A 15,308-nucleotide genomic window follows, 5' to 3' on the forward strand; every position below is an offset into this window, starting at 1 on the left:
AAGCCTTTTGGATAAAGGCTACTCAGCCTGTATGTGGATGTTGCTAAGTACCCTACGGTGCCTAAGACAAGGAATTACCTGCCTCAAATGTTAACTGTGCTGAGACACCCTGGTCTAAAAGTCTGTCCCCAAGTCAGGACACTCCTCTCCTTCAAGCAAGTACCCTGTCCTTGTGCTTCTAGCTAGCACATCCTTACTTACTTTGCAGTTCGTATACCACAGGGCAAGGATGAGGTTTCTCAAAGCCAGGTACATGGTGGGGTCTCGGGAATACTCTGGAAACTCATAGAGCTCATCCAGTTCCATCACATCAGGCCTCACACAGAGGGCTTTGCCACATTCATTGGGCTGGTAGAAAGGCTGGAAGTACCGGTTCATGCCTGGAACTAACAGGGGACACAACAAGCAACTCTTGCAAGCTGTAACTTCCAAATTCAGAACAATGAAAGAGCAAAAACAAATCAAAAGCTGGGTGACAGTGGCTTGCACCTGTAATTCTAGCTACTTGGGAGGCTGCAATCAGGAAGATCACAGTTCAAGGCCAGTCCAGGCAAAGAGTTTGCAAGACCCCATCACGACCAACAGCTGGGCACAGTGGCATGTGCTTGTCATCCTAAGCTATAAAAGAGACTGAGATGGGGAGTATCACAGTTCCAAGGCAGCCTCAGCAAAAAGTGAGACCCCCATCTTAATGGAAAAAGCTGGACATTGTGTCATATGCCTGTCATCCCAGTAACAGTGGGAAGTGTTAAACAGGAGAATCAAGATCCACACCAGCCTGGGCAAAAAGCAAGACCCTATCTCCAAAATAACCAGTGTGAAACGGGCTGGAGGCATGGCTCAAGCAGTAGAGCACCTGCCTCACAAGATAAAGAACTGAGATTCCTTTAAAGTCAATAGCTTGCAGACATGCTTGCCTAGACCTGAAGAGCTGAATTTTTTTCTTTTGTGGATCACCAATGGTATTTAAAAAGTAGAGAAAAAACATACTGCTTCTTATATAGCTCAAAACTTTCTTCTTGTAAATCAGCATTTACATAAGCATTAGATTATAACAGCTATCCAACTTTCAAACACTCATTAAATCCTGGAGATAATTCATAGATAAGTGCTAACGGCTTTCCAAATTATCAACAGAAAAAATTAGTGCACACTACATGCCAATATGAGACCCAAAGTACAATTCTTTCCCTTAGGGGAAATTAATTCCCTTAGGGAATTAGTTCCAGGACATCAAAATCTATGCATGTTCAAGTTTCATAAAATGACTGGTATTTGCATATAAACTACACTTATACTCCTGTACACTCTAAGTCATCTGTAGATAACTTATACTACCTAATACAATGTAGATACTTCTTACACTGTTATTGTTTAGGAAGAACAAAAATTGAAATATTCAGCATAGACATACGATGTTCCCTTACATATTTTCTATGCATGGTTGGCTGAAGCCATGATACAGAATCCATGGATATGGAGAGACAACTGTACAACCAAATGCATGAAGTACCAAGGTACTTTATCCCGTCACACACACTTTTAAAAAATCCTTTGCATTTTGCAGGGGATGGAAATGAAGAGGTACTAAAACAGCTCTCACCAAGTGCAGAGGGAGCCACCTTGGAGGGCTCCAGCTTCCCCGGGCTGGCACTGCTAGGGGTGGTGGCAGTGGTGGTGGTGGTGGCAGCAGCACGGTTTGTGCTGGTGCAGGAGGGGCTCATGCCAACGCAGTCTGGGTAGTAGGCAGAGAGCAGGGGCGCTGCCACACTGTCTTTCAGCAAAGGAGGCAGGATGAGCATGGAGTACCACCAATGGTTGGAAACTTCCGAAACCCTCTGAGGTGCGCCAGCAAGAGGAAAGACGGCAAAGAAAAAGTGTACATTCAGACTTTACTAAGGACAGGTGATTTTCTTCACTTCATTCATCGTAACCCTTGTACTCTGCTCTTTCTCCCCACTCAGGCTTAGCAATTCTATATCAGAGTTTTCAGACCTAGATTTACAAACGAAAATGGCTTATGATAGCTGGACAATCTTTCCCAGGCAAAGTTCTTTCCAATACAGCAATAGCTTCCCAACTACCCAAAAATCCCACCAACACCAGGTAATTCTTTAAAGTTGCATCCACATACTGATTGCAAGCCTAGCTTTAAAGACTTAAACCTGAAGTGGAAAAAATCTACTCAATAATTAGCTATCATCCAACTCTGTCTTTTTATCTGGGAGAACTTCAGACAGTTAAAATTGAGAAATTGGACGTAAAAAAAAATAATTCTCCTAAGGAGTAGTCAAACATTACTGCTTTTTTTTTGCCATAAACTATGAAAAAAAAAAAAAAACTTTTAGAGGGAGAAGTACACTACAACCATCAAAATGAGATTCCAAATGTAAAGCTACACAAAAGTAGCTGTTTTCATCTTCAAATGTGTGGTCACATTCCAGAGGTGACTTAACATATGGAGGCACTAGATCGAAGCATCCCCAGGATGACTAACTATTGCAACAAAAATTCATGTGGAGCCACAGAGCTATGCCAACCAGAGTCTTCACTAAATGCAACCTTAAGCATATGCTCCAACAATTCTAAGAATCCGATATGGAAGAAGTTGGAGTCCGGGGACTCTCTTGCTCAATCTCTAAGCTCCAAACAAATGCCATTTGCCATCAAGCAGAAGTTTGTGAACTTGAAAGCTACAGCATGATTCTAATTCACAGATGCATTTTGTTTTGGTCCTGAGTCCAAACCCAGAATATTTTTCAATTTACTAGGAGTCTTCACACCCCCATAAAGCACCCCCACCTGCTTTACACATGCATCTCACTCGCCCAAGCCTGGAGGCACCTGCAATCTCTGCTCTCAGTACTTCTTTGAGGATCACTTATCTCTGACCAGCCCATGGAGCGCCAAAAGAATGGGTGCTACAGTACCACAAAAATGTGTAATAACTGTATTTAAAGTTATTTTTCCTTTCTTTCTATAATCCTATTTTGTCTATCCCATATCCAAAACTCATTTGGGTCAGGGTCCTTGCTTTACTATAGGAATGTCTAAGGGTACAAACTACTAGTAAAAATGTAAACTTAATAAGCGCATCTGTGTACCTCACTCCTTTATATAACAGAGTGAATTTGAAATAGTTTTGCTACATGTCAGTGCTCCCTTTGTCTGAAAACCTATTTGGTTCCTGAATTATGGACATTAAGAACAAGCTCAAAATAACAACTGTGAACCAATGAAGATCAGAATGACTCAAAAGTCTCAGAATTTTGGAAACTCAAAACCCAGAATTTTAAAAACTAGATCTGATAACATGGCACATAGAGTCTGTCAACTAAAGTAACAAAGCTTCCTGAAAAGTAACAGGTTCACCAGCTGGACCTACTGCTCCCCCTTCCATGTGTCTGGGCAGGGACGGAATAAAGCTGCTACCTTAAGGTCAGAACAGACAGGAACCCCGTTACTACAGAATCCAGGACAATCAAATGAGAGCCTTCTTGTTCTTTCCTTGGAAGGATTCAATTGGAGGAAAGGTCACAGCCATTTTTGAAAAACAAGTATAGCAAGTCTGATCTCTGCAATAAGGTGTGTGTGTGGGAAGGTGTGGGGAGAGAACTGACTTCCTTTTCATTCCCTTTAAATGTAAAAAGCAATATAACTTTAATGGTTTTAAGTTGGGGCATCACCCATAATACTGTCAGCATTTTCACAATGTAGTTGCCATGTTAAAGTAAAACATATTTGGTCAGCAACCAAACAAAGAGAAACTCATAAAATATTACTGTTATTTACTTATTATACTTATCGAAGGCACAGTTAATTCCAATCCAGAGCATGCAGCAATACTCACCAGATCCTCCGGGAGGGAACAATGATCTGGAGTCTCGGGCTGCAAAAGAAATCAAGTCTTCGTTAGGTTTAAACACACAGCCTTTACTGTCAATTTCCCTTCAAATTCCCTTCAATTTCCCTTCCTTTTCATGTATTAAACTGGCAAAGTCTCCAATGTTCAGGAGGCAGAGGCAGGAGGATAAGGAGTGAAGGTCAGCCTGAGCTACACAGTGAATTGAAGGTCAATCTGAATTACATGGTGAGACCCTACCTCCAAAAAAAATTTGATAAATCAAACAGGTACTTTCATATGAATGTTCCTGGTAAAAACAAAGGAGTATAACAAACAGGGAGAACAATTTGATAAAATCTGCACATTTTAAATGCACTACAATTTGGCATTACCTTATATAACTACAAGGTAATCCACATCAGATAGATACACCCAGCAATTCTAACCTTTGATTTTCTAGAGACCTTTATCACATGTGCACTAACAGATGTCTCAGGAAAATGTTCAAGTCAAGCATAGCAGTATGTATCTGTAATCCCAGCACTCAGGAGGCTGAGGCAAGAGGAAAAGAGTTCAATTGAGAGTCCAAGGCTAGTCTGAGCTACATAGTGAGACCCTGTCTCCAGGAAGAAAAAAAAAAAAAGAAAGAAACAAAATTTCATAGGTTTTTTTCTTTCTTTTTTCTTAATTGGACTGGGGTTTGAACTCAGGGCTTCATGCTTACAAAGCAGGCACTCTACAGCTTGAGCCATGCATCCTGTTCATTTTTACTCTGGTTATTCTGGAGAGAGGGTCTTGTGAACTATTTGCCCAGGCTGGCCTCAAACTGCATCATTCCCATCTTAGCCTTCCAAGTAGCTAAGATTACAGGAATGGCAGCCAGCTAAAATTTCATAGATTCTTTTAAAAATTCAAAGGAACATTATTTATAATTTTAAAAAGCTAGACAACCCAAAGCCCATTAACAATAGAATGGATGGATGAATAACTTGTATTACGTTCAAACAATGGCATGTTATACAGTAATGGGCATGAACAAATTAGACCTATAAGCTATGACAGGGATGCATCTCATGAACAAAAGCTAGACCCATCATACTGTATGATCCTTTTATGTAAGTTTCAAAGACAAATCTACAGCATAAGTTAGAAAAGTAGGTTGTTACTCTGAGGGAGCAAGGATGGAGGCTGTGACTAATGCGACACAGCTTCTGAGCGGGCTGGTGAGCATTCAAATGGGTACTTTGTGATAATTCATTAAGCTCTACATTTTGATTTGTGCATATTCTGTTTGAACATTACATTTCAGTTTTTAAAAGTTGCCTACCTAAAGATTGGCAGACTATGTAGCCTAGCAACTCTAGGAATATATTCCAAAGAAACTCTTGTGTGCAACGCATCCACTAAAAGAGACCTTGCAAGATTGAGCAAGAATGCTCCAGAAAACACTGCATATAACAGCCAAAGATTAAAAACAAACCTCATATCCCTCAATAGGAAAACAGATACCCTGGAGGAGATTCACACATTGTAAGGTATAAAGCTGCCCAGCAGGGAAAGTGAATAAACCAGAGCTTTGGGCATTAGAATGGATGCACATCAAAAACCTCAATGTTGAGTGAAAAGAGCAAACTGCAGAGGAAGACTAGAAGTAGGATATAGTTTATAGCCAGGAAAAAGTATGGAAAACTTAATGTGCTGTTCAGCATTTCAGAAATAAATAGTAACTCTATAAAAAAAGCTGAAGGAATAACAAATGCGAAATTCAGAGCAATGCTCATCCTTGCAGGGGAAGGAGAAGAGGACAACCCTGGAGGCACCTAAGCAGGGGCAAAGTCACTGCCAGTGTTCTCCTTAAACTGGGTGGTAGGTACATGAACATTTGCTTTAATTCTCCATTCCTCATATTCTCATAATTCCCATTTTGTGTCTACAAATTATTTCATACTGAACCAACTGTATATACTTTTGACACCAAAAATTCATTTTTAGGAATTAATGCTACAGAAATATTCAAAATGTCATCAATACGAAGATATTCACAGCAGCACTGTCACTAGGCATAAAGGTGTAAAAGTGACCTAAATGCCCTTGACAGCATTAAATTAAGCACGGTACATTCTATCTGTTCAGTGGACTGCTTATTAACATCACTAAAGAAAAAGCAGAGTTCTTCATGTACTATTCATATGGAAGGCTCTTTAGGACAGATGAAATGACAAAAAGCAGGATCCAAGACTGAAAGCACATTTTGCTACATTCTCTTAAATGCTGTCCTACAAAAAAACCTCCCTTGACTTTGTCCTTCACAGCAGACCAAGCCAAACACCATAAAGACTGTGGGTTAATAAACACCATTTAAATAAATATTTCAAAAATTTAGGTTATGGATGATGAAAATTCAGATGGGAGCAATAGGATGAAGAGGTCTCAAAGGAGGATGACAAAAAGATCAGAGATTTTACTTCATCTTTAGCACTTGGAACTGGAGACTAGAAAGGTTTCAATTCTAAGGTAGAGGTAACAACAGAGGAAGACAATTTAGCTCCTAAAAATTTACGGTATCTGATACCTCTGAGGCAAAATGCTTGATGTTAAAATACAGCCAACCAGGTGACAATGGAACTAAAGCACTTGAGACTGTTGAAGAACCACTGTAAGAGAAAATGTACAGACCAATAAATCTGTGCAGACACAGCAAAAGCAGTAGAAGGAATACGGTTACAGAAAATAAAATCTGACAATCAAAAAAATAAAAACAACAGGATCTACTGGAAATTGGCAGAAAGGAAAAAAGGAGGTAGGCTAAAGTATGATGTAATTTGCTTTTTTCTGATTTCACAGCAAGGTGTCAATACCATCTAAAATAGAAATATGAAAATTTTTTTTAAAAGTTAGAGTGATTCTAACTTCTCGATGGTCTCATGGAATATATTTTTCAATTTTTAGGGATTTAGAAACTACTATTCCTCAGGGTAAGGAAATAATTATTCCATGTTCAGCAATTTCTTTTGCTTTGCTTCTTATTTTATGATGTTATGTTAAACTCAACCATCTTACCAAAACAGCACCAATAAAATAATTCTTTGATAGGAAGTTATCTGTCAACCATTCCTTCTTCTCCCTGCATACAAACAGAATATTTTTTGGGGGGAAGGGGGAGGGCGGGCAGTGCTGGCGTTTGAACTTAGGGCCTCAGGCTTGCTAGGCAGGCAACAGGAATGCTCTTAAGTAAATCTTACTCAACAGTGGTTATTTCACAACAACGACTGCATTTTTTTTGTGCTATCAACTCTTTTCTGTATTTCTTGAATTCTTCAATGATGAATACATCACATCATTTGTCTAAAAACAGTCATTCTAAAGAAAACCTTTGAGTTTTCAAAAACTACTTACATTGGAGAAACTAAAAGAGTGATAACTGCCATCAAAGGAGGCAGTGGAAATAAAGCATGTGAGTAGTTTGAACAATTAGTAGATATGAAGTCAAAGCTGCATGTTCAATTATGAGAGGAGCAAATATGGATAACTTCAAATTATAGTTTAGTCAAAGCACAGAACCAAATGTAAAAATCACATCTAGTATTTAGCAACCTAGTATTACACAAAACATCCAAAATCTTTAATAAACTGCATGGAGCTAAAACATGGCATAAATAGATTGTGTGGAAATGGCTCAAAGGCTAGACTCTATTAAGGTCCTTTGCTATTTTGGACTGCTACCTGGCTGAAGTCTCTTGTAAGTGTTACAATGAAGTGCTACGTAAACCCCTTGTATTTGAGGAGTAATCTGGTGCCCAGGTGCTAGTTAGGTTCAGTACAATCAAGATAATGTCTCCCCTAGCTGGACACAGCCCACAGTGTCTCCATCACTCAGGCCCCATCCCATCCATGCAGCCACTCAGCCTGGGAAGAATGCTCAACCCCCTCTTAATCCTTCCCATGCTCTTGTCTTCTGCCTCTCAGAGATCCTTCTACCTGAACACTGAGCCCAAGAATCAAAGTCTTGAAAAATCACTGAGTCGATTTTAAGTGTTCTCAGAATACAAAAAAACACAGAATTTTCATTTGTAAATTGAAACTAATGAAATTGTTTAAAAAGAATCAATCTGGGGCTAAAGTGATACATTTGGGAGCAAATCTTACCAATTCCAGGGACCTGATCCCAGGCTCAAATATTAACTTTCCATTTCTTACTCCCAAATTACCAGCATCAAAAATAAATGGGCTATGGGTGTGGCACAAGAGGAGAGCACTTGGGTAACATGTGTGAGGCCCTGGGTTCAACCAGCAGTACCACAAAAGAAAAACAAAGGAAGGGACACCACCACAGAACCCACAGGCATTAAAAGGAGAATAAAGGAACAGTGTAAACTACTTTAATAAGTTTGACAACAAAAATGAAAAACACTAGATCCAAATTGGACAGAAGTTATAAACCACCTACGCCACCATATATCTTATGTTAAAGAAACTGAATCTGTAATTTCTAAACTTCTTGCAATGAAAATTTTGGCCCAAACTGCTTGATTAGTAAGGCCAACCAAACACTAAAAAAGGAAGTAACGTTAACTTTATGCAACAAACTGTGACAAAATAAAAAGCAAGATATAGTTGGGCTTTTTTTTTTTTTTTTTTGGAGCAGAATATATGAGAAAAGGGACAGACACTATCATAAACAGAAATGCAAGAATCCTTAGCAAAAATGTAATAAATCCTAGCAATATATAAAGAGAATAGTACGCTAGGGAAAAGTGGGATATTTTTCTAGGAATTCAGGATTATTTCAACATTCTAAAATCAGTGTAATTCACCCCATTAACATATTAAAGGAGAAAAAACGCATGATCGTAAAGATGAAGAAAACGTGTTTGACAAAATTCAACTATTCATAATAAACCTTCCCAGAAAAATAAGGGTACCTAAGGAAAAGCTACAGCCAACATTACACATCAACAATGTGGTACTAAGCATGTCCCTAAGGTGAGGAGCAAGGCAAGGATGTCTGCGTTCACCACTTCTATACAACACTGTCACTGGTGGCCTGGACTAGATGGTAAATATTCTAGGCTTTGTGGACCATACAGTCTCCATCACAGCTTCTCTGCCACAATTATTGAGTGTGGCTATGTCCCAACAAAACTTTATTTACAAAAAATCAGGTGCAGGGCCAGATTTAGCACATGAGCTGTCATTTGCTGGCAACTGGGTAGAGGCCTGAAAAATATAAAGATGCAATGGCAATTCTCCTCCAAGTGATTCATACAGTCAAACACATTTCTTTAAAAATCCAGGAGGTTTTTTAGTAGATGCTGACAAGGTGATGATAAAATTTATAGGAACATAAAGGACCTAGAATAGTCAGAACAATCTCAAAAAGGAAAAACAACGTTGGAAGAACTTATACTACCTGAGTTTAAGACTTAATAAATCAAGTAATACAGTAATCAAGATAACACAATATTGGGTAAGGATAAACAAAGCTCAATGGAAAAAGAGTCCAGAGAAAGACAAACATGTATATGGTCAATTAATTTTTTTATAATGGTGTCAAGATAATTCAATAGAAAAAAAATAGTCTTTTCAGCAAATAGTAATAAACAAGTGTCTGTATGAAAAAAAATTGAATTTTTTCTTATCCCTACATCAAGAACTCAAATACCACAACAGATTAGTGACCTAAATGTAAAAGCTAAAACTACAAATCACCTCAAAGCATAGAATGTATTTGTAAGGTGAAAGGTAGCCAATGGTTTCTTAGAAAAACTAAGCATAAAAGAAAGTGGACAAACTGTGCTTCCAACTTAAAAATTCTTGCTCATCAAAAAGATCAAAGTGAAAAAACCAAACACAGGCTGGGAAAAATATTCAAAATACATTCTCATGTCCAGATTAAACAAACCAATAAATAGATTCAATTAAAAAGTCTTGGACAGACTGTTTCCCAAAGAGGAACTATGACTGGCAATAAATACAAGAAAAGATGCTCAGTATTCCTATTCATCAGAGAAATGCAAACTAATACCATAGTGAGACAGCAGTACATACCCACTATAGTCATAACAACAACAACAAAATACCACCACCAAATGCTGTCATATGGTACAACAGTCATGAAAAACCACTTGGCAGGTTTTTAAACATAATAAATTTACCATATGACTCTACAATTCTACTTTTATACATTTATCTACAAGCAATGAAAGCACAGGCCCACAAAAACATTTGCACCAAATATTCACTACAGTTTTCATATAGCAAAAAATTTAAAACACAAATGTCCTTCACAATAATAATTAAAATAAAATATGGTATACATATACAAAGCAATATTACTCAGTAATAAAAAGAAACTACTAATCCACACAATTCAGTGAAAGAAACCAAACACTAAAGAACATATTGGCTGATTCCATTTTAATGATGTTCAAGAGTCAGAAAAACTAATCTGTGGGGATGGAAACCACAGTAGCCAGCAACAGTTGCCTCTAAGAAGAAGGGAAGAAATAACTGAATTGTTTAGCGTGAATGAAATATTATACATCTTTGATAGGCACACTTGCTAAAAACTGCTGTACTTTCCAAAGCACAGTAAGTTTAAACTCCATGCATATTATTACAACACCTGAAAAAAATGAGATGCAATCTTACATCTACTATAAATACTACCTCTTCATGCAGGCAAGGTATCGATATAATGATCACTGTGACTCATAAGTCTTTAAATCTTTAAAAAGTTTAGACATTCCTATTGATAGCCTTAAAAATAAAACAAAATTCAAGCACCTATCGTATCAATGTATCAAATGCATTTCAAAAAGTTCTCAGTCTGGTATAAACATGCATACCTGTAATCCCATCAGCTGGGATGCTGAAGCAAGAGGATTGCAAGTTTGAGTCCAGCCTGAATTACACAGAGATACTCTACCTCAAAAACAAAAGTAAAAATGGTCTCCTAGGATAAATAAATCATTAAGAGTTTACTTATTAAAACTGGAATGAGGAGATTGTTCAGAGGGACTTTTCATTACGTTTTTCAAAATCCTAAGATTATATCCAGGTAATACTTAGATTTTTTATTTTCTCATAAGTAAATTTTATCTAACTCTTAAATGTTCATTAACACTATCCTCATTTCACTTTGCAAAAATCTTTCAATTTTTTTTGGCAGTACTGAGATTTGAACTCAAGAGTCTCAAGCTTGCTAGGCAGGCACTTTACCCTTCAGCCATGTCCCTAGCCCTTTCTAGTTTTGTTTTGTTTGTTTGTTTGTTTTGGAGTGTGTGTTCACAGGCACACATTGTACCATCTATAGTTAATTCCTAACCGCCAAACAAATCCATTCATCTCTTCTTCCTCACTAATGAGATCCTACTTTCGTTTGGTTCTGCAGCATGCTCACTCTTATTTTCTTCCTTTGTCCTCAATGCAGTCCAGAACAGTCCCACGATTCTGCTCTAGCCAATGAGCTATAAACAGATCTACTGCTGGTACTTCCAGGAAAGCTCCTGTTTCCCCAATAAAAGAGGGACAGACTAAGTTGGAACACCTCTCTTGTCTTTTGCCTATTCCCTCTTTTCTACTTAGAATTTGGACACAATGGCTGGCAGAGCAGCAATCTCCTATGAATTTAAGGATGGAAGGTAAACTGAAGATGGCTGGATTGGAAACTAGGAGACTTCCTCCAGTAACTAAACCAACCCTGGAAAGCCTATTTCCAAACTGCTTACAATGGCAGAAACAAAATCCTTCATCAGTTAACCCATCGTGGTTGGGATTCTTTCCAGTATACGAAGACAAATACAAACCTGAGACAACAATTAATACATGAGATGAAAAATATATATTATTCCTATTTACTGACAGTTGAGTCAATCTATCAATTAATTAAAAAGGAACACCAGCAAGAATCATACCTTAACAGTAGTAGTATTTGGTTTCATACCACACCGGTAAGTCTTTGCTATCTGGGGAGTTAGTTGGATTTCCTTGGTAAGCTGCCTCCATTTTCTACACTCAGGTTTTGTACACTGAACCTAGATGGGAAATAAATCAAGATCGGTAAATCAGTTAATGTGAGCTACTGTTTCTATGCTCCATCATTTACTCTGCCATCTTCTCCATGTGAACTGACCAACCTTTTAAATTTTTATTTACTTACTTATTGGCACAGGGGAGTCAAACCCAGGCCTTGCACATGTTAAGAAAGCACTCTGCCACTGAGTTACATCCCCAGTCCCTTTGACTAACTTTTTAACAATCCTGGTATTTTTCTCCCCCTTGCATCACCACATGTCCCCATATATATTTTAGCCTACCAGGGTAATTTCTGATTCAATACAAGTTCAGACAACAAGAAAGTGTAAAAAGGTTCTGAGAACTGTTGTCAGAAAAATTTTCAGCTCAAGTCTAAGGAAATAATCAGAGTTAAATGTATTAACATCATTCAAAAAGTATGCACACTAAAGGCAAATAATGTGATATAATAGATTGGATCATGGAACATTAAAGGTTATTAGTGACAAAACTAATGAAATCCAATTAAAGTCTGTAATGCAGTTACTGGTACTGTACCAATAACGTTAATTTCTTCAGTCTGACAAACAATCACGGTATGTAAGATAGTTCTGTTAGAGCAAACAGGGTGAAAGATATGAGAACTCTATGCTATCTTTGCAACTTTCTATTAAAGTTCAGTTATTTCAAAATAAAAATTATTTTTAAAGTGTGTGGATATCCATATCCAAAGAATGAAATCAGATCTAACTTCATACATATATAAAAATTAACCCAAAATGGATCAAATATCTAAATTAAGAGCTAAAACAAACTCTTATAAACTGAACTTGACCAAAAATCAAAAAACAAGGCAAAATAAAGAGACAACCTATAGAAAAAGCATTTGCAAATCATGTATCTGATGAGGACTTAACATCCATAACATATAAAGAATTCTTATACTAAATAACAAAAAGACAACTCAGCTTAAAAATGGGCAAAGAACTTGAATAGACATTTCTCCGAAGATGATAAACTGCCAAAAAGCACAGGAAAAGATGCATTCATTAGTCGTTAGGGAAATGCAAATCAAAACCACAATGAGCTACCACTTCACACTCAGATGACTAGCATAAAAACAAAAACAAGAGTTGGTGAAATGTGAACCCTTACACACTGGAGATGGGAATGAAAAATGATGCAGTGACTATGGAAAAAGAATTTAGAAGTTCCTCAAAAAGGTAAACACAGCACTGTCCTATGATCCAGCAATTCTATGCTTAGGTATAGACCTAAAGAATGATAAACAGGTATTCAAACAAGTATCTGTATATGAATGTTCACAGCAACACTATTCACAATAGTTAAAGGCTGAAACAACCCGAGCATCCATCAAACGACAAATGTAATCCTTCCAATGTAATATTACTCACCCATAAAGCTGAATGAAATACTGATGTATGCTACAATGTGAATGAATCCCAAAACATTATGCCAAGGGAAAAAAGCCGGATATGAAAGGGTCACACACTGCAGGATTATTTACAGGAAACATGGCTGAAGGGCAGGAGGACTAGAGGGTGGCTGTTTGATGGGTACCAGGCCTCCTTTGTGGGTGATGAAAATACTTTGGGATTAGATGGAAGTGATGGTTGCACAATACTGAATACACTACATTGTACTTTACTTTAGGTGTCAGGGTATAGCTCAGAGCCATGTACTTAGCATGCTCAAGGTCTTAGGTTCAAGCCCCAACACCAAAAGATAAACACTACAATGATTAATTTTATGTTATGTGAATTTTTATGTATGTGCAGAGTAGCTGAGAATTCCTTACATTGAAAAAATCAGCAAATCATTTGTTAGAGAAATATTTATATAATATATGCAATTATTAAAATATCTTTTCAAAGAACAAAATGAAAAATGAATATAATGCTAGATAAACTAAAAGTTGTAAAAAAAAATTATACTGAAAGTATGATTTTTAAATGTAATTAAGATTTGCACATAAAGCACAAAATTATGTTTAAACATAAAAAATATAAACAGAAAAGGCCTAAAAGGACATATATAAACTCAACAAAGGCTATCACCAGGGACAGTGAGTCTAATTTCTTCCTTAGATTATGATGAATTAAGCTTTCTACAATAGTTTAAAACATTTAATAATCATTAGAAGGAACAATAAGTGTAATAAAAGAAAGATTTCCTAAAACTTGGTATTTTCATCCATTCCTCTTGCTTTTAGCTCCACAAATGTATTAAGTGATGCATCATTCTTCTTACCCAGTAGGGGAGCTGCTGGTCTGCCATGAATGCTTTGGGGCTGGGTTCTGTTTTGCCATTGCTGGTCCATATTTTCTTCCACGTAATGTATTTGTCATATCCATCTTTATGGCTGAAAATAAAAATAAATATGTCAAGCTATAAGTTGATCAGGTTTTCAAAATATGAGACAATAAATCTCATGTGAAGGACTTCACTAGTCTTAATACAAGGAAAGAAGTTACGATGGCCTTCATACAACAGACTCTCAGAAGGGTATGTTTTTGTCACTTTTAGTATCTAAAACCAATAACAAGAGTAGAATACTATTCCAAGGATGAATGAGAATATTTTCAAATGTATACAGTAAATCCTAGGGCAGCCATTAAAAACTGACATCAGTAGATGAAATAAAATACAATCATAGGGCTGGCAAAGTGGCTCAAGTGGTAGAAAGCCTGCCTAGCAAGCGAGAGGCCCTGAGTTCAAACCCCAATACCAGAAAGAAAAAAAAACCACAATCATAAGACTGCTCAATTAAGAGCCAGGGATGTGTCTCAAGTGACAGAGCAGCTGCCTAGCAAGTACAAGGCCTAGTTCAACTCCAATACTCCCACACATACTCAAAAAAACAAAAAAGGCAAAAAAAAGCAACAGAGAAAAATACACTATTATAGAAAACAGTAAGGTGATTTCTTTTCATCCAATTACATCAATAATTACTTAAAACATAAACAGTATGAACAGTTATTTGGAAATTAAACAACTTTCTCCTATATAACCTTAGATCAAAGAGAAAGAGTCAAGGGAAATTAAAAAAAGTATTTTTAAGCTAGGCATGGGTGATGAATACCTATAATCCCAGCACTCAGGCTACATAATAAGACTGCCTCAAGAAAGGAAAAATGAAAAAAGAAAACTTACCAAAATATGTAGGACATAGATAAGTCAGTACTTAGAAATTCATAGTATTAAATGCATTTATCAGAAAAGAACTGATTATCTGAAAATCAACTACTTTAAACTTCCAACTTAAGAAGATAGAAAAAGAAAATTAAACCTAAAGCAAGCTGAAGAAAGCAAATAAAAGGGTAGAGTATGTTGAAATCAAAAATCAATACAAAACCAAGGATGGGCCTGTAATCCTAGTTACTTGGGAGGTAGAGATGGGGAAGACTGCAGTTTGAGGTCAGCCCAG

The 15,308-nt window shown here is 37.0% G+C and overlaps 1 protein-coding gene across 6 annotated transcripts in view; it reads right to left on the reverse strand.

The window, feature by feature from the left end:
- Window positions 1–15,308, reverse strand: part of Kdm1b (lysine demethylase 1B) — a 45,346-nt gene that overhangs the window by 23,083 nt on the left and 6,955 nt on the right. For all 6 annotated transcript variants that reach the window (XM_020180103.2, XM_074082816.1, XM_074082818.1 and 3 more), the window contains 5 exons: window positions 14,132–14,243; window positions 11,761–11,880; window positions 3,851–3,889; window positions 1,604–1,838; window positions 202–386 (listed from right to left, as the gene is read on the reverse strand). In XM_020180103.2, the coding sequence (XP_020035692.1) occupies window positions 202–386; window positions 1,604–1,838; window positions 3,851–3,889; window positions 11,761–11,880; window positions 14,132–14,243 (691 nt within the window). The remainder of the gene's footprint in view (window positions 1–201; window positions 387–1,603; window positions 1,839–3,850; window positions 3,890–11,760; window positions 11,881–14,131; window positions 14,244–15,308) is intronic.

The sequence above is a fragment of the Castor canadensis genome, chromosome 8, assembly GCF_047511655.1.
Source record: "Castor canadensis chromosome 8, mCasCan1.hap1v2, whole genome shotgun sequence".
NCBI classification, from domain to species: Eukaryota; Metazoa; Chordata; class Mammalia; order Rodentia; family Castoridae; genus Castor; species Castor canadensis.